This window comes from Monopterus albus, unplaced genomic scaffold (genome assembly GCF_001952655.1).
Source record: "Monopterus albus unplaced genomic scaffold, M_albus_1.0 scaffold262.1, whole genome shotgun sequence".
Lineage (NCBI taxonomy): Eukaryota > Metazoa > Chordata > Actinopteri > Synbranchiformes > Synbranchidae > Monopterus > Monopterus albus.
This window is the reverse complement of record NW_018128142.1, coordinates 490,584-510,501: the sequence shown is the minus strand read 5'-3', so window position 1 is coordinate 510,501 and position 19,918 is coordinate 490,584. Positions and strand designations below refer to the sequence as shown.

Genomic DNA, 19,918 nt, shown 5'->3' with positions numbered 1-19,918 from the left:
TCAGGCAGTAATTGGGTTAAATTAAATTTTATGAGTCTTTATTGGATGTTGGAGTTACTTCTCTGTCAGATCTCTTCTTTGGCATCCTGGTTCCACTGGAATATGGCCTGGCCCTCCGCCCAGCTCCCTCCTCTGCTCTGTCATTCGTATACTCATTCCGTCTCTTTCTTTTCCCCTCTCTCTGGTCCTCCTTTGCCCTCTTTCTGTCGTGAGAGAGGGCACAAGTGATTATATGGCAGTGAAAGAGTGAGTGAGTGTTTGTCTTTCCGTGTGCCCTGCTTCTTTCTCAGCGCAGTGGCTTAACAGGGCCTCTGGTTTGCTGAGCACTCACCCCACTCTGCTAATCGTAGAGCGCCACTTTAAAGGCCCAGGCAAAAAGTCAAACCTCATCCCGACTTTCATTTGTCACAGACATCATTTGGTGGGGCATGAGCTAGGACCCTTTGGTGGCCACACAATTACAGGGTCAGTGGAAGGGACCGAACCCTGTGGATCCGGCGACTCCTTGGTGGCGGCACAGAATTAAACTTTATCTTCCTGTCACATTTTGATGGACAGCCTGAGGGAAGAGAAGGCATACTATATGGGAAGACGGGGAGTCACTTGCAGACTAGTGTGTACGCATACAGTACAAGCACAGCAGTTTTTGTTGTAATCATTACATTGAAAGCACATTATGTGATTTTGCAGTAATCAAACTGCATCCCACTTTAGCTCCAAATATGGACTCTTCTTATTCACTTCTCATCCCCATGGTCTGCACACCGTCTTTTTTAGAATGAATCGGTGCTCTGTGATGTGATAATTGTCCTCCATGCATGTATGTCTCCTTGGTACTACGATGGCACTTAAATACCAAATAAACAACAGCCTCAGCCGCAGGAGGCAACCTGTGACAGTAACTCAATCAATCAGTATGCAGTGTATGACAAGTCATGTGTCTGCCTGTGTTGGTACATGTATTTGCACACATGCAATATGCTGTGTGCATGTGTGTGTGCATGCCTTGCATAGAAACCATGGGAGAGTGACAGTTCTGACCTTAGTTTCTGAGGCCATGCCAGGTCACTGGCAGCTGGCCTCTGCATTTTGAGACCACATGGTGGGAAGCACTGGGACCGAGAGCATAGGCTTCATAAAAGCCAAGCAGAATAAATGGATGGTTTGAGGGATGGGTAGCAGGAGGAGCAAACAATAAGATTGGTGACTAGGATAGGACTGACCACTGAATGGAGGAACGATGGAGTCAGGAAAGACAGAAAAGGAGGAGTCTGACGCAGAAAGAGATGGATTGCAGAAGTAGTGAGGATGGAGTAAATGCAGGAGGACAAGTTCCACGCTGCTCATTAGGTTTGGGTGTGTATAGGAATGGCAGTAAACAAGACATTTCCCTTGTAGCCAGCGGAACGACTCCAGCATCTAATTACAGCCCTGCAGCACAATGAGTAGTAAAGCTGTAGCCACCGGAGCTGTCACCCAGCCCAGCTACCACTAGCTGCCACCAACTAGGATCCCTCATTTTGACTTGGAGCCAGGGCTGGGTCAGGGAGTAGGATGAGTCAATCTAACGTCTTACAAAAGTCAGATGCTGTCTTTAATTCACCCTAGACATTCTACCAGCAAGGCTCAGCCTAACAATGTAATGTTAATGTGTGTTAGCCAACATGTATGGCCTCAAATATTTGTCATAAAGTTAGATGCTGTATGAAGCAATTGCAGTTTATCTACCTAAACTTATGTTTGCGAGAGTGCACCCTCCCTGAAATGAAACTAGTGTCATCGAGGTGATGCCACTGTGCCCTAGCTGGCACTTAAGTCAAGCACAGCTCTGGGTGTGTATTCTTGTTTTGTCATGTAATTGTTGTGTAGGAAAATGTTGTAGTACATGATAAGTTTTTTAATTTATAGCCTGACTTCCTTGAGGATGGCTGGCTAACTTCTTAGAAGTTAGACAGTGTTAGGAAACATTCAAAATATATGCTTCAGTTAGGCCAAGAATATTGTGCAGGACATAACCAGAATCAGAGTAAAGGTGTGATAAATCGTTGATTTACAGGACACAAGCCACTCAGTAATAAACTCATCAGGCACATGTCCATGGTGTGACCATAAGAAAGAGATTTCTTGCCAGTGATTTATGACTTGTTTTACCCTCCTGTCCTCACTCAAGGCATGCCATTTCTCCCCATGGATGCATCTAACTTGTTACCCCACTGTCTTAAAAGTAAAGGCTGTGCCCCCAGTTCTGAGTCTCTGTTTTATCAACATGACAGGGGGGCTGTCATGGTCAAATAAGATGACTGGATAACTTTAGAGAAAAGGGTCGAACTGCCCAATGAGAGTGGCTTGTTCTGTCTCCTATAAGTCAATCCAACAACCAGAAACAGCTGAGTTAAACGCTGCAGCCACAATTACTATGTAGCAGTTAGTGCTATCACATTCTCCTGTCCAAGATGTAAAAACAACTGTGTGTGCGTGTGCGTGTGTATTTTTTTATGTTTACTGAAACTGTGTGTAAGTGAGCTTAAGCCAGTGAGGTGAGTTAAATGAGTCGGGCAGTTGAGATGTAAAAACAACCATACAGTATCTGACAAAAGAAGCAGTTAGTGAATATGTAACTTTCATGGCATTATGGGGAGAAAATGCCATTGTAATGCAATACTGTGTTATTTTGGTTTTTCCTTTTCCTTTTTGACTAAAATGTAGTGAATCCAGTTCACAATCTGAACTGATCTGCTGGCTGTACCAGTGCACGCTGGACCACTTTGTTGTCCCAGACATTGCCACATTATGCCATTTCTTTTCAACATATTGTCTTATTATATGCTGGCATGCCCCTCTATGGAATAGCCTACCGCACTAGCTTATGCCAGCTAGTGGACACTTTGCCACTACGTCACTTGTGTTTAAGCAGCATGGATTTGGAACAAGTCTATCAACTGGGTCATTGTTTTCCCCAGAGGCCCCACAGTCTGAAATTCTATCCCACAATATTGTAAAAACAGCAGCAGTCTTCTTCTGTGTCAACAGCATCAGAAAAATGCACTCCTGGTGCAGTGAGTTCTGTGGTGGGCCTCCCCTCAGGGAGCTGACCAGCACTGATATCGGGACTGGTATCACAGTGTAAATTGGAAGTAATGTTAACACAGTCTGGGTGGGGTAGAAGTTTGGACTACAGCACTGTTTATTCACCGGACCTGTATGAGTCATTGCGCTAAGGCGAACCTAACAGCAACATGTCATATCAAGACATCGCCCTGCTCTTAACACCTCATTTGATTCCTCTTCACTGTGCAGACTGCCAACTGTTATTGCCTTCCAGCATTGTTATTAACTTCAGCATCATATCAAATGGTGCTGTCACAGTGGTGACCAATTTAACCCCCAATAGTAGTGAGTGATAGTGCTAATGTTAGACACAGTTAATTTAGTGCTTCACAGCCAAACCTAGGACCTAAACAGTGTAAACATCAGCTTGAAGCCCCAGAATGCTTCTCTGTGTGTTACTACTGTATGTGGTTCTGTTGGAGGGTATGTCAGAACTAATTTACAGTGACATGTGGACATGTGTTGCTTATTTTTATTTAGTTACGATGGCTGTTTGGTTTGTGGCCTTGAGGGAACAGAGGGGTATGTGATTTTTACACCCTGTGTTTAAATTGTGTAGTGTTGTTATTTCAGTGGAAAATCAACACACATTCTTAAACATGGACCAGGAATTCCACACGCATGTATTAGTAAATCCTATTGAGAACTATAGACTCTCAAAATAATGTAGGCAACAACCTGTACATTCAGAGGTGTTCATACAATGTATTACTGGAAACAAACAGAACTACAACAACTGGGTAGAGGAGAGTAAGGGTTTGCTGCAGTAGCAGGGAACAGACATAGCTTTGGTCTGGACCAGTGGCAAGTGGATGAGATTATAGTACAGTATTGGTTTTATGCTGTGGGAGATAACGGGTGGAGTAGAGGTATCCTTATGCAGTAATGTCAGGTTACAGAAAACCCAAATGCAAATGTCTGGGAGACTGAGACCTCTACTGTCTATGATTGTCCCATTGGCCCTGTATACCAGCCTAAATCTGCCCTCCAGCTCATACTGTTGTCATATCCATTTTACATACACATACACACACAGTGAACTATACAGCCAGGCACACAGTGAGCGAGGAAGTAACATCTGCATCCCAGCCAACATACAGCTTCACTGGTGGCAGCTCCAGTTGTTTAGCTCTCATGTCTACAGTGTACATCTCTCATACACAACCACATGCACATATAACTGCACATACAGATACATTCCCAATACCCACAAAGTCACAGTGACCTTTGTGGCTAACCACTCTGCTAGTTTGACACTATAAAGGAGTCAAACTGTGAACCTTCTGTAATCATCGGTATGTCTTTTTGTTTTCCAGTCAGTGGTGAAAACTGGACGTTTGCTTATCAGTCATGAGGCACCAGTAACAGGAGGCTTTGCTGCTGAAATCAGCTCCACAGTACAGGTGAGTGTGTGCCGTCTGTGTATGAGACTGAACATGATGAGATTTTATTGGGCTCTGTAGCTCCTAAGGCAGGGGTGGGCAAACGTTTTGGCTCAGGGGCCACATTGACTTTTAAAATTTGACAGACGGACCGGGCCAGCACCAGATGCATACATATCAAACATAAACATATAAAAGGCATTACAGTGTTAATACTTACATTCACTTTTAGTGGGAACAGTGTTGTTGATCACCCTTTTTTGCCAGTGCATCGAAGTCTGGTGTTAGTTTTGTTGTGGCAATTCTCAGAACAGATCTGAGGTGTTCATCACTCAACTGGGATCTGTGGGGTGCTTTGTTGGTGTTGTTAGGTATTTTTAGTCAGATAGATATTGGATAGATACTTTATGTATTAGAAATGTTTAGTGTAGATAGGATGTCTAGTTAGACTGTTAAATGCTTAGTCATGCTTATGGGTTTCTGCAGGGTACCTCTGGTCAAGGATAACTAGAGAGAACAGTTGATGACTGTCAGCAGACAGGGTGTTTAATATTATTATTATGACGTGTATAACTGTAGCCTTAGCCATAAATCTTCAGCTTTCTCAAGTAGCTCCAAAAATGAGCTAATCTCCTGTTTGAGCTCCCCCATTTGTTGACATACTTTCCCCAAACTTAACCAGCGGATATTAGAGTCCTGGTGATCAGCATCAGTTTCTTCAAGAAACTTAATAAACTGACGATGCTGAAGTCCCCTTGCTCGAATAAAGTTAACAAGCTTTACATCTGTCTTCACTACGTGGTCAAGCTGCAATACGGATTTACACAGTGCTTCCTGGTGGATTATGCAGTGTAGGAAAATTACCTCCTGCTTAGGGTTGTCCTCTTTCACCCTCTCCTGGATTCTTTTGAGCAGCCCGACATTTTTTCCAGTCAGATTTGGCGATCCATCTGTGGTAACCATGGCAAGCGTACTCCAAGGTAGCTTGTGCCTCTCGATGACCCCTGACACTCTGTCATACAAGTCCTCTCGCCGCGTTTTCCCCTTTAGGGATTCCATGGCCAAAAATTCCTCCCTTATCTCAAAATTGTCATTAATTCCTCTGATAAAAATTAAAAGCTGAGTGGTGTCCTTTATGTCATTACTTTCATCCAATGCCAAGGAATATAATGTAAATGACTCCGCTTTTTTGTTTAGCTTGCTAGCTAAGTCTTCGTCAATTAGTTCAACACGGCGAGTCACTGTCCTGCATAATAAGCTAATTTTTTCAAATTTGTTCTTGCTCTCAGGACACAAGATACCTGCTGGCTCTACCATGCACTCTTTGAGAAACTCCCCTTCGGAGAAAGGCTTGCTGGCCTTTGCTAATTTGAATGCCAGCAAATAACCTGCCTTCATGCTTGATTCTTGGATGGCAGTTTGTTGGATAAAGGTGTTTTGCTGAGCCTGCAAACTAGCTGCCAGCCTCTGAGCAGTAGCCGTCCGTTCTTGCGTTGACTGGTTGTTAGCATAATTAGCATGCTTGGTAGAAAAGTGATGGCTGATGTTGTATTCTTTTAAAACCACAATGGTTTCTTGGCAAATAAGACATACAGCCTTTGACTGGACTTCAGTAAAAAACAATATTTAGTTGTCCATTCCTTATTGAACACTCGGCACTCACTGTCGACTTTTCTTTTCTTTGGCCCACTCATTGTTGCAGATGGGTTCAGAGCAGTACCAGAGTAATAACAGAGTAGCCCTGGCTCCGCAAAATCAAGTCAATGTCTCACCGCGCCTAATGCGCCACCTGGTGGAACGCCAGGCATTACAGGACAAGGTCAAATGAATGCAGTCATAATTATGATATGATTTGATTTGGGCAGTTCTGTACCAGTCTTCGTCGGGCTGGATTAAAAGGACCAACGGGCCGGATGTGGACAAAACTTGTTAATATTATCTTTATTATATTGCAGTATCAGAACGTTTTTGACATTGCTACGGCCAAGAATGTATCAGCATGTTTCTTGTCTGTGGAACACTGTCCACTGTTTAAGCTATTTGCCCTTTGTTGAAAATTTAAGGAAGGATTTTAAATAGCATAAAACACTGTCCTAGAGCATATAGTACCACTGACAAATTGGTGGGATTTCTGAGTAGCCCGTCTATTGAAAAGTAGGAGATTTATTTAAGATCCTCTAAAAAGGGGGAGTGAAAATCAATCAAAAAGAAGTCGTGGGTTCAAGGGAGTGTTAAATACTAAAGGAATAATTAGATTCTGTTCAGCTTCATTCTCAGCAGTATCTACAGAGCTGCACAGAAAGTGTTTATGCTACTCACCAGAGGCTGTTGATACAGAGGGTCTAACCATATAAGGTTTTCGAAATATTGCTTTTTCCTGGCAAGAGAAAAGGCCTGGACACTGTAACCAAGACATGCCAGAGACAATAGATGACAAAGTCTGAACTAAGTGTGATCCATGACTAAATGAAAAATCCTACCCTCCCTCTCTTCCTAATTAAATCTATTTTTGTGTGGTGTGATAATCACCTTCAGTATGTTGGGTGTTTTCTCACTGTGAGGCTGTTAGCAGTACCTCTCTCCTCCCAACAACTAATTTGTGTCTCAACAATGACGACTCTTCCCCTTCATATTAGCCTTCTGAAAAGTCATCTGTCTAATGGTATGTGCAACACTGCGTGGGTTACCTGGATCAGTTTCCTTGTTAGTGTGCAGGAACTTGAGTTGAAGCAGTAAAATTGATCCTTTCCTCCTTTACTGTCTGTCAGATGTTGCTCTCTTCCCCCATCAATGAGGGCTTAAATGGCCAATGAGTCATCCTCCTTATTTCCATGTTTCCTTGTTTTCACATTGTGTCCGGGTGAGGTAAGTTGTTCATGTGTTCTGAAGCTTTCACATGGCCTCAGTTGAGCTGGATGCTCTTGTTGGAAAGAAACCTTTGTAATAGTTGCTGTTAAGCTTATAAATGGAGACAGATCAACTTAATGGCCTTTGACATGCTGTTAAACCCTACATTATCTTGCAGTTACTCCTCCTTCAAAGAGAAAGTGATCTGCTTGTTTTGAAAGTCTTTCTCACTAATAAAAGGTATAAAAAGCTACAGCAGCCTATCCAATAATCAATAAGCTGTCTTTTAATACTAAATAATACAGTCAGTCACCAGCACATGAGACTGTAGCACCTCTTAACAACAAAACATCCTCCTAGCCTTAATATCAAGCTTTCCTCTAATATCTTTATCATCTATATCTTTGCTCTCCTTGGTTGAGAGTACCAAAAGTGAGAGCTCAAATTTAAGTTGTGCAATCTGCCATATTTATGGCAAAAATCAAATGTTTGATGCATACCGAGCATATGGATGGACAGAAGAGAAGTGACTGCTTGAGTGATTTGAGAGGATTTTTCTGATGGTTTTTCCTTCACCATGAATCTGGGTCACCATTGGAATCCATTATAACCGCTGTGAATCCAAGCTGTCTACAGCCACCACTGCCTGCAAAGGAGCAAGTGAAATTAAGTTTTTAAAGAACATTGTTTATATCCATAGTGGATGAGTTGTTGATACTCAAGATGTTCAGATTGTGGTTTGAGCGATGTTTTTTAACTCATTTCAGGTGGCACAGTGAGGACACAATCGCAGCGAGTTACATAAAAGATATATATTGTAGGCTGAACCACATATTTGTAGATTAAAAAGCAAAAATAATTATATTTTGTTTTGATGCAATATACAATATGATCACGGCCTGTGTTTCGGATATTTTTCTCACCACCATCTCAATAGAGCAACAAGTATACTGTATAACAAATGTTTTTTTAAAATACCCAGTTCAGTACAAACTACAGTCTCAAAACTTACAACAAAGATTAATCAGCTAAGGCAGCACCTAAGAATTATTTTGATTATCTGCTGATGATCTCCTTTATTATTTAGTTGATGATTAGAGTTACTCTTTTTCTGTAGTCACTGTAGTGCTCTATAGCCTCACAGTCAACATGATGATAATGATAACACTGATTAGGCTATCATGCTGTATTTCAGCTGAAGTACAAACCAATTTACCAACACATAAATAGGCTAACAGGTGATCCATCTGATTTAAGTGGGGTGTATCTACACATTTGATAGATTGGAAGTCTCTGTCTTGTGAGACTTCCAGGGGACAGATATGCAGATAAAAGTTGTGATGACAGTATTGTGGAGATTGCTGTCTGTCCACTGTATTTACAGTGAGAGCATGGTTTGTGCATAAACTGTTTATTTTGCAGTTACATACCTTTGAAAAACATCAGTCGTGCCTTAAATAAATTTAGTCGCAAAATACAAGTGATCATTTGCAGCCTGAAGCCCTGTGTACTACAGTATTTGTCAGAGATTTGGACACAGCCTTCCCTTCTCCAAGGTGTTTCTGTAGGCTTGTCTGTACGCTGTTTGTATACCAAGCACTTCCAAGGCACGAGTGAAAACACGCCCAGTACAGACCTGCATGCGCAGTGTGGAGACTGTTGTGCCTCTGGGTCTGATTGGCCGGTCACAAGTCAAGGCCGATTACACTTCTTATCTCTGCCAATCGATTAGTGCATCTGTAATATACTAAGAAGAAGAAGAAGCTTTATTTATTGTCATTGTAACATTATGACACGTACAACAAAATTTTGCTTGGAGTCGAGGGGCCCGGACCGCTGCGTGCATACGCGCCGCCATCATGGGCAACTTGGGGGCTTCAGTGTCTTGCCCAAGGACATTTCGACATGTGGACTGCAGGCACCGAGATTCAAACCTTCAACCTTCTGGTTGGGAGACAACTCCTCTACCCACCGCACCACTGTCGCTTTGCTCAACGCTCTTTATAATTGCCTTTCCAATCATATATGTTTAAATCCACAGGAGATAAAGCACAGTAAATATAATATGCACACTGCATATAGTTGACAAACACAGCATTTGACTCAGTGTTACATATTTAAAAAAGGATAATGGTGGTCTCACCAAATAGATGACTAGTGGCCAGACATCAGAGCCTTGTTCATTGCTAACTTTCACAGTGTTCTTTCATTCTCTGTTGTTATACATGACTCTGTGTTCTGTGGGCAGTCTTCAGGGGGTAAAGTAAATGTATTTCTAAAAATAGATAAAATGATGACCCTTTTTCTTTTATGTTTTTGTCAGAAAAGAGTTAAGTTTTGCTCTCCTTCACTTCACAATGAGCCCTCATTCTTTTATTGTTCCTCTGGAGCCTTTTTTGTAGTGTTAATCTTACCTCTGTTTTACATGCATTAAATGGTCAGTATGTTTATTCAGAATTGCCCCCCACCCCATTCTGATGTAAGATTAAAGGGGTTTTGTTGGACCACTTCTGTAACTTTATGAAAATAAAGATGCAGCATTCACACACATTTCACACTGTGATTGTTCAGCTGTTTGGAGGTGAGAAAGTAAGTTGGGTTTGAACCTCTCATTCTAGCTCTCTTTTTTATTTTGTATTAAGAGCAGAGGGGACTTTGATGATTTAAGAATGTCTCATTAGCTGGCCCTTCCCTTAGTGTTTGGCTGATGACTGGGCAGAGCAGGGCTGAGTGAGATGTGGCTACAGACAATGCTTTCATGGACCTCAGGGATGCACAGAGAGAAATGGTGAATCACCCTCCTCTCCTTAACTCTGGAAACCACTATATGTGATTCCTAAAAGTACTGGCTGATCAGTTTCGTTTCAGGGAAACAGTAAGAGTTTTCCACTGGTTTCAAAGAATAATTAAATGCTTTATAATTTGGAATACTGTGTAAGAACTATCTAACTACAGCTTAGAACAGTTTGAATGTGCACATAACACATACCAAATGTACAACACAGTATTAAAGATGGTAGCTTTGTAGCATGTGTTGTATGGTTGTGTGTGTGGTAGCTTTCATACCTCCTGTCATTCAGAGGGTTAGAGTTATCTGTGGGGCCTTTGGATTGCCTGTTTTTAGTTTCACTGGTAGTGCTTTCCATTATACATGTGTAATTTGAACTAACAGAATCCAGCATCCAACCCGACACCTCCTGCTGAGTTGTGGTATCATTCTGGGACATGGTTCAAAGACTATCGACTCCATTCTCACCCAGTCGGAGTTAGCTCAGAATGAAGATTTACAAATGCCTTTTGAATCAGAATCAGACTACTGGTTGTCTGTCAGGCTTTACTGGATGGGAAGTAGCAAAGGCCCAAAGCCTATGGTGTCATGCTTGACTGTAAAAGTCATGATAGGGCCCCCATGTCTGTTCCCTCATGGGATACAATAAACTGCCATCAAGGGACAGTGTTTAAGCAAGAAGGCCTCTTTAAAAGACTCGAGAATTAAATACAAGTACCGCCTTGCTGGTTAAGGAGGTCATATAATGCTGGACTGCTGCTGCTCATTCCTGTCAAATACTAAATAGCCTAAAGCCTGATTCACTCATTATCCATTTCTTCATAAAACAGCAGGATGTTCAGCAGTCATTTCTCAACTTCTGAACTAAAATCACTAATGTAAATCAGTGACTTTTTTGTTGACATCAGTGTCAGGTTTTGACATACACAATGTCTAAAATAAAGGAATGCAAATCTTCCATCTGGAAGAATAGCCTGAGGCAGATCTGACTCAAGATCTAATTGCACTTCTATCACAAAACAGAAAAGATCAATGAATAGATGAAAAAAGGTAACAGTAGCAATTCAGTGCACCTGCATTTAGTAATTACTACCAATGTAATGATATTTGTAATTTCATGATATCATGATAGGGCAAATTCCTGTTTGTGATGTTCTTGCACATTATTGGTGCCTATAAACCCTTTCCCACACAAACTGCTGTTTGTCACTAACTTTGCAGACTGCATGACATTCTGTATGACTGACTGATCTTCTTGCAAGAAATAAAACACACAAATACAAGTTGATTGTTCATTCTTTATTTCTCCAGGCTCACTTTAGAAATTCCACCACACATTGCTGATGCAGCATTGCTGACTTTTAGAGCTGTTGTGTGACAACATTTTAGTTTTCCTGTTTCAAGACATGACAGTCATACAGAAAACACAAACAATGCAAAACAATGTGCACATCCTTCCGGATGAAGGCATTATTATTTATTACTATTAATTAGCGTTTTCTCTTGAAAAAGTACAGCACAATGTTTGAAAAACACCTCCAGTAAAACACAAATCTCACATTTATGTGGCTTGTCCGAGAGTATTTTGGCGTCAAGCAGAAATTTGCTCAGTACTGCATACATTAACAATGCATACATTTGCATAATACCATCTTATCATTTAGCATGTTGCTATAGGTTGTATGATAATTTTAAAAAAGGTTAAATTGGCATTTTCCCTAGACTACATATCACAGGCAATAACTGATGAATGCTCTTTAACCTGAACAGCACTGAGAGATCTTTAGAAATGTGTTGAAAATTTTCAGACCAGTCTCAGCTTGTTTGCAGTTGAACTCAAACTCCTTTGGTTTGGCATTGTCTTTCTTAGCTGATAAATACTATGTCATATTGGCACTTTCCTACCCTTGTGTGACTACAACCTCAAATTTGCGGCTGTTTTGACAATGTCTGATTTTGGTATGACAAGAGATGTAGTATCATCAGTGCAACTCAAAGCCCCCACTGTGAAGTATTTTAAAATTCCACACCACTGCAAAATGCAAGCTCTTTGGTACTGCCATGCCGACATATTTTTATTCTGAGATTTAAGTATATTACATATAATAATGCACTTCCCAAAAGATAAACACTGATTTGAATGAAGTCTGAACTGTGTGGCCATCCTCTGTCCAGCTGTGGTGGCAGACAGTCTGACTACTGTATTTTTCTCCCACTTCCAGCAAATGTATTTAGAGGAGATTACAGATGTGATCTAGACAAAAGAGCAAACTCCCTGGTACTGTCTGACTGGTCGTCTGTAGTCGGGCAGAGAATAGATCTTGAGTTTGCGGTCTTAATGGATCACATTGTCATTGTCATCAATGCATTGGGATGAAAAGAAAGCAAGAAACAGTCACCACTTAAAACACCTTGGGCAAAATCTCATTTACTACACATCATACTGTTAGAAGTATATTTAAAAACTGGCTTTTGAGTTAAGCCTACACAGAAGACCTTTTGTGTTAATACTGTGAATGTGTAGGCCAGACAGTACAAAATCCTCTGTACTGTAATGTTGGCTTCCCACCTGCCTGTCAGTTTGAACATTATGACATCCACATCCAACTTTGCTCCAAGCCCACTCTATTCAAGTGTGCTCCTGTTTAACTTTGACATTCCCAAGTGTGTACGTTGCCTATGAACGTCGGCCAAAAAGTGTGAGCTAGGTGCCAGTTATGGCATGCATTAATGATTCTTTAATTACCTTTACAAAGATTGAGCTCTTACCGTAAGTTTATGAGTACAAAATAAGCCCTATCATTTAATATCCTCTTCTGAAGAGATCATGACACAAGGAAACATATAATATTGTTCTTGTTGGAGGCAATTTGTGCAGAAACATAACATACCTACAGTCTGCAGCATGCTATAACAGCACTCCTCTATGAAAGGCTTATATTTTCAATGAATAAGCTTTTAAGAATCCAGAACTTCTTGCTCTCTCGCTATTTACAGTTTTTTATAAATACACAGCAAGGTTTAAACGCACTTCAGTGGCCGTTAAGGCCATGGGCCTAGGTAATACAGTGGCTGTTGTCAGGATCAGTCACAGCCTGTTGGAGAGAATCTTTCTCAGGTTGTTCTAAAGTCTACAAGGAAGGAGGAAGCAGAGCAGTGAAGAGGAAAGGAGGGTTTGTTGAACTAGTTGTCTCCATTCATTAAAACTAATCACAGCAAATCAGCTGAGTGGAGCAGACTGCCAGTGCCAAGGGTCCGGATGCCAGGCCAGTGCCAGCAGTACAGAGCCCTGCACAGCAAATCAGCTGAAGCCCCCCTGGTTTTTGGGTTTCATTCTTACTGGGATAAAAAAATGGCATAGCTCATGACCACTGTGCTGGCCTCAGTTCACTGGCTTTACCGATTGACTTGAATGATTTTAATACACTAGATGGGTAGCTGTTACTTTCACAAAAAGGCAAGTTTGAAGTAATTTTTAGCATTGAACATCGCTGACTGGTCAAATACAGGGCTTTACGGTGTGAACATTTCACTCTCATGTGTGAGTTAAAGTCGGTGTGCGCGAATGTAAAAACTGATTTGGATGCAACGGACTCTGAGTATTGTGAGTTCTCAGCTTGTAAGAATCATTATATACAGTAGGCCTACACAAAGAGACCAGTGAGTGAGATTTGTGGATTGGAAAATAAAGTGTTGGTGTTTTGGAGCGTCTTCTCCTGGTGTTTGACCTGAGGATGGAGCTCAGCTCCTCCACACACAGCGCAGCAAGCAGAGGCCACGGAGGAGAGCGTGCCATCGGCTGAAGCGAAACATTACTCAGAATTAGCAATCCCTATGTTCGTTACTGTATGTGCAATAAAGCCTCAGCAAGTAAAAAAAAAAGCTAAATTAGCATAAACTTGCAGAAAAGCGGTCATTTCAGCTTCGCCTTCAGTTTGTCCTCGACCGCTGGTATCTGTTAACTTGTGGCGTTCTTTCAACCCTGCTGCTGACCATTGTGTTCTTTCATCATCAGGCTAATTTGTTTAATCTTCCCCAGGCTTTGGCCCTGCCGTAGAAATGCACGTTGCAATGTGCTCAGAGGACTTTTACCCCAGGGACAGTTCTTGGGCTTCAGTACCGGGGACTTTTTGGTGGAAATGCAGCTTAGAGAGAGAGAGAGAGTAGAAAAATAAACACAGGAATACTGTTGGAAAGCTGTGTCTGACTTTTTTGTATGGTACATTGGGTAACATCTATTGATGATTCATAGTTGGTGCAAAAGGAGATGGTTTGCTTAGTATCAAAGTTTGTCATCTCATTAAAACTCATGCCATCAGCTCCATAGCATCCCATTCTGCCCTGTGATCTTCATCTATTACTATCCTGGTATTCCTAACTTCCAAAGCTAAGGTAAGTTCTGAGTTTAATATTTGTCATACTTAGCTGTTACACTAATTGCTATGTCCATCCAGTCTTGATCATTCTGTGTTTGTCTACTTGGCAATCATTTGAGGTTAGTTATACGACTCAGGACCTGATATCCAGACTGGAAAAGTCCCTGAGTACCATGTCAGCTCCACAGCAAGCTTCTGCTGCAGTCTCTCCCCATTTCTCTTGTGTTGTATTTTTATAAGCTGTAAAAGTACCACAGCATAAAAGGCCTCCTCATCAAGCCAGACATTCCCTTGGATTTTGCCAGATGTTTTATAAGAAATGAAAAACACTGTGTGAAACATACAAGTCCTGTCCTGTCAAATGCCAAACTGCTTCATGGCAGCCAATTGGTGGGTTTGTAAAGTGGAATTACATGGATGCTGCGTTTGTCTTCTGTCAAAAACAGGTCAGGTAATGCAGACAGAGGTTGCCTGAGTTGTTTGCACGTCAATGTAAGTTTTGTTTCTGCAAATCTGTGTGCCCGCATCCAAGTGTGTTCATTTAACTCATCGGGGGGGTTGTCCAATTTGGAGTGTTTTGGCCAACTTTGTTCTGCTTTGTCTCCATGGGAAGAGGTCAGAAGTCATTATAGAGACATGAGTCATGGCTTGTTTTGCATTTATGACAAATTGCCTGAGCACTGGTCTTCACTGAGAAGCTTGAATAAACCCTTTTGTAGCATATGTCAGGTTATGATAATAAAAATAGCCTTGTTATTTGACCACTTCTAAAATAGCTATTCTAAACTTTATGTTCCCATAAATATCAAATGTTCACTGTGCTGAGAAATGCAGTCAACTAGGTGTCTTCAGAAATGGGACTGAGATTGAAAGAGGCTGGAGAGGGTTGTTTTTGGGTTTCCCAGAAGAAGCTTGATATTAGTTTGGGACATATCCCCCAGACCAGACTCCTGAGCCAAGGACGTGTCTGTGCTTAATAGTTTGGATAAAGTGGGAAGGGTGAAAAATGTGGAACCCGTTCAATTTATCACAGCAGAGCATGCAAGTGTGTAGTTTCATATGCATTCAAATTAGCACAGTAGCAATAAGTGTAATATTTTTACAAAAGTTTCTTTTTCTCCTAATTTTTTGTGTTGTCCCTGTGTCAGTCAACATTTCCATTGTCACCATTCCTCTCATCATATCCAAAACAATCCCCCTTTACCATTACTCAGTTAATGGAATACATCTATAACATGTTAAAGTTCATTCTTAGCCTTAGAAACCACATCTCAAGAGTCTTTCTCAGTATTGAGCTCCTTAAAAAAGCTGGATCTTAAGTAAAGAGTTTTTTGTCTGAAGACTGATTGTAGTGTACAGCTGTTTCTATTTTTCTGTTCACTCAGTTTCATTACTCAGCATTTTGACATAGGCGTGTGCCTATTGAACAACAGTCCATTTGTCTAGGCCCTCATTGTCTTTGCAGAAAGGCAGCAGTTTGCCTGCTTGGTGCAACCATACAGTGAAAATGGGGCCACTTAAAAAAAAAAATCATTTAATTGTATTAAAACGTTTCAGGATTATGCCACATCCGGTCACCTACCCTTAAAGATTCAACCCATGTCTTGACTGAACATACTTGGGACATGCACCAGCCCATATCAGTCCCCTGCTGTCACTCAGCCAGATGTGTTAACTAAAGCGTCAAACAGTGAAGAGTCCAAGTCTGAACATGTTAGCGTGGTGTTCCTCCCTGAAAGTGATGTTTGAGCACTAACATTAGACTAGTAATAAGAGTATTTGACCTTATCTTTTTTTTTTCTTTATTTGCAGGAGGAGTGCTTTCTTAACCTGGAGGCTCCCATCAGTAGGGTCTGTGGTTACGACACCCCCTTCCCTCACATATTTGAACCCTTCTACATCCCAGATAAGTGGAAGTGCTTTGATGCAATCAAGAGAATGATCAACTACTGAACCCCTGTCAGGTAAGAACCACTGAAGCAAATTTATGAAGGGACATTATGCAATACAATATATAGAAAGCCTTTCAACAACTGCCCTATAATCTGCATATTTATTCCTGTAATGTAGTTATACATACATGAAAAGGGGACTTAACTATGAACTGTCATCGGTAACAAACAACCATCATTAGAGAAAAAACTTAACTGCTTTTAAATGTAGTTTTCCTACCTTACCACTAGACATAGTTAAAGCGGACATCACAGGTTAATACACATTCAAGGGCACTTTGAGCTCTAGTGACCAAGTGAGATGTATTTCCCAACACATTTATCTGTCGAAAGGAGTGGCTGATAAAAAAAAAAAAAATTGCATTTGTCAATATAGTCCCAAATGTGGGTCAGGTTCTGAAAACAAAAGAGCCTTCACTTCCCATAGCACAACGTGATGCTTGCTACATATTGTAGATCCAGGCTGTAAAGATTATGACTGGAGCATTAATGGAAAACAGGTGAAGCCTTGGGTCTGCTATTCTCAGTAAGGAAAAGTTTTATTGCATTAAGAGCAAATGTCACTACAACAGATCAGTTATTTTCACAGTAAAGAATGCCTTTCACTATATGCTTATGCCCAAGGTTACTTCTTCAAATCAGCACTCTTATCCAATCAAAGATATTCATTTTACTACCACTTAACACAAAAAGCAACCAGTGTTAACAACTAAGAAGCTGGAACAAGGGAATGCGGAGCGTTCTTGCTTTAAACGTGGCTTGAGATGACACAGAATGATTATGAAAATTGTTGACTAAAGATGCGGAATGACTAAACAGTTAAAACGGTTTATTTTGTGACCTCCAAATTTCATGTGTCCAATTTGTTTATGCAGTTTGCACCCCTATTGTTTTTCAATTGCCAGTCATGCAGTGCCAGCATTTTAAGGCCCATCCATCAACACAGTGATTCCAGAAAAGTTTGGATTTTCTGAAACCATTAAATAGCAGCCACATCTGTCCAGACACTCCAGCCAAAGTGAACAGACCTTAATACTTAAACGCCACAGTCCTGAACAGAAACACATTTGACACATTAAAACCAGTTTTGTGTTCTTGTAGTGCTTGTGCAGCCACAGCTGGAACTGAAACATTGTAGAACTGCTGCATAGATTTTTCAGTAAACATTTGAAAGACGCTATAGCTGCATTCCTCATTATCCTGCTGACTTGTCTGTCTTGCTGTGTACAATAGCAGTGGACACCACCTGGGTGCAATGGAAACTTCTTTCAGAAGGGGTTACAGGGGTCGCTGTCAAAATGTTGTTATACCGCTCACCCCTGCAAGCCTTCAGTGTGCTCAGGGATGTGTTGATTCTATGTGGACAAGCTTCTCTGACTCTAAAGCTCCACAATGTGACACTCGTGTTACAAGGATTCTGAAGCATCTGTTTTGGATGCTTTCACACCTGTGGACCTGTAATCAGACCACTCAAGTGTTAACAGGGCCTACATTTCGTGGATATGCCTCATTGAGTTGTGTAACCTGTCTTTCATTAGTTGTAGAAGTGTTAAATAATCATTTGAGATGGGACAGATTGCAAGACTGTTTCATATTTCTCATTTAATTGTCAGTGTCATCTTGAGTTATGGCTGTTGGTCCTTACCTAATAAGGGTGCAAGAGCTAGAGAATAAATTCCTGCTTGCTATCTCCATCCAGCTCTACTTTTGCTCCTCATCTGCTCTCCAGTGAAGATCAGCGATATATTCACTTTAACTTAATGGACCTCTCTCCGTTTCCTCAGCCAACTTCTGGTAGCCCTGCTCTCTACACCCTCCCTCTTTTCCCTTTCATTCATCCAATCAGTGGAGAGCAGCCCGGAAACGACACTTTGTTGACCATCCAATTGGGAAACAGTGTCCAGATGGTGTCCATGTCCCTCTGTGTCTTCCAGCTAAAAGACTGTTACAGTCCCTCTGGAGTAAGGAGCCTCATTCTGTTGCAAGGGAGGAAAAACGACCTGATCCACTCTATATGATGAAACTCTTCTTCGACATCAAACATATAACGCACATAATTTAATTTCCTCCTAGAGAAAAGTTGGGTACTGTGGGGAAAATTACTTGGTTGCATTTTGTGACTGTCTGCATTTCTCTCTTGTCACTTTTGACTCAGTGTGTAGTTTATTTAGTTTGATGTGAATTGAGCCTTATTGTTGTACTAATGTAACGGATATGGGGGTGTTAAGGAAAATAAAATAATCAGAATTGGTGAAAACATTAAACATGGTGATTTTCATTGCTTCAAATTTGTTGTGAATTTTTTTTTTTTTTTTAATCATTTTGGCAAAAAAAGCAGGCAAGTTACATGTCCTGTGGGGTTGCTTCTCTTCATGCAATTAAGAGTAATATGTATCAGACTGGTAAAATCTGCATTTGATACAGTAAATCTGCTGATATAAAAATGGGAATATAACAGTGCCAGGATGCATTTTCCAACTTGCTGAACAGATTTATTACATTACAGTATAATTCTCAGCCAGCTGCTCAACCCGTTCTCACTGTATGGAGAACAGAACTAACATTTTTCAGTTATAGTACCACTTTCATTTAAAGTTGTAAACATCTACAGCTGCAGTGAAGTCAGAATTATATGTCATGGCGACCATTTTCATTTTTGTCCTTCTGTACAGTATAGAGATCTTTCCATTTTATCAGTGTTTCCATAAGAAGTGTCTCCCTTTGTTGAGCAGTTTTATTTCAGCATAAACCATTTCAAAATATAATATAGTGTTATTCAAAAAGAATGAACTGTGTTCAATGTGGCTACAACAACAGCGATCAACTCAGTGGATCGTGATATGCTAATACGCACCTTGGAAGAATTCTTTTATCGCATTGGTGTTGCCCGTGCTGCAGGTGGTGCCCACATTGAACACTTGTAAGACAGGAAATAAAAGTTGACTGTGAGTAGAATACTTGTGACTTGGCTGGAGTTTTGTATTACTTTTCCTTAATAAAATATTGCGTAATGAAGTCGGTTCATTCTTTTTGAATAACCCTGTATATGTACCATTTCAAAATTTCAACTTTGAGAGTCATGGAATCCTTCAGTCATTGTTTGAACCTTCTGCTGCGTTTGTTTCTGAGAAAACTTGAATCATATAAACACCTACCATACATAAACTGCTGAGAAACGCTGGTGTCTTTAACTGCTCTGCTACACTAACAGCTAGTGTTTGTGGGGCACACAAGTATGTCAAGAAAGCTTGGAGTAAAAGTGCAGAGCAGTTTAACCTTTCAACGCATGACATTGTTTGCTTTAACCAAAGTTCTGTTTTGGTCTCTGCCATTGCCTGGGATTCTTTAGCTGTCAAATTTGTCTGCCATTTAGTGCTGCATAGGTAGTGCACAGTGGCTTTTTTACTGAAATCAGCTGCCTGCTGCAGCTTTTGTGGACCAAAAACATTAATGCTGTAGGCTGCA

The 19,918-nt window shown here is 40.9% G+C and overlaps 1 protein-coding gene across 3 annotated transcripts in view; it reads left to right on the top strand.

The window, feature by feature from the left end:
- bckdhb (branched chain keto acid dehydrogenase E1 subunit beta) overlaps window positions 1–18,735 on the top strand; it is a 59,894-nt gene extending 41,159 nt beyond the window's left edge. For 2 of the 3 annotated variants that reach the window (XM_020621598.1, XM_020621596.1), the window contains exons 9-11: window positions 4,425–4,511; window positions 16,314–16,465; window positions 18,238–18,735. In XM_020621598.1, the coding sequence (XP_020477254.1) occupies window positions 4,425–4,511; window positions 16,314–16,454 (228 nt within the window). In that variant the 3' untranslated portion in view covers window positions 16,455–16,465; window positions 18,238–18,735. The remainder of the gene's footprint in view (window positions 1–4,424; window positions 4,512–16,313; window positions 16,466–18,237) is intronic. The other variant, XM_020621597.1, reaches the window with a different exon arrangement.
- Window positions 18,736–19,918: the final 1,183 nt, after the last annotated feature.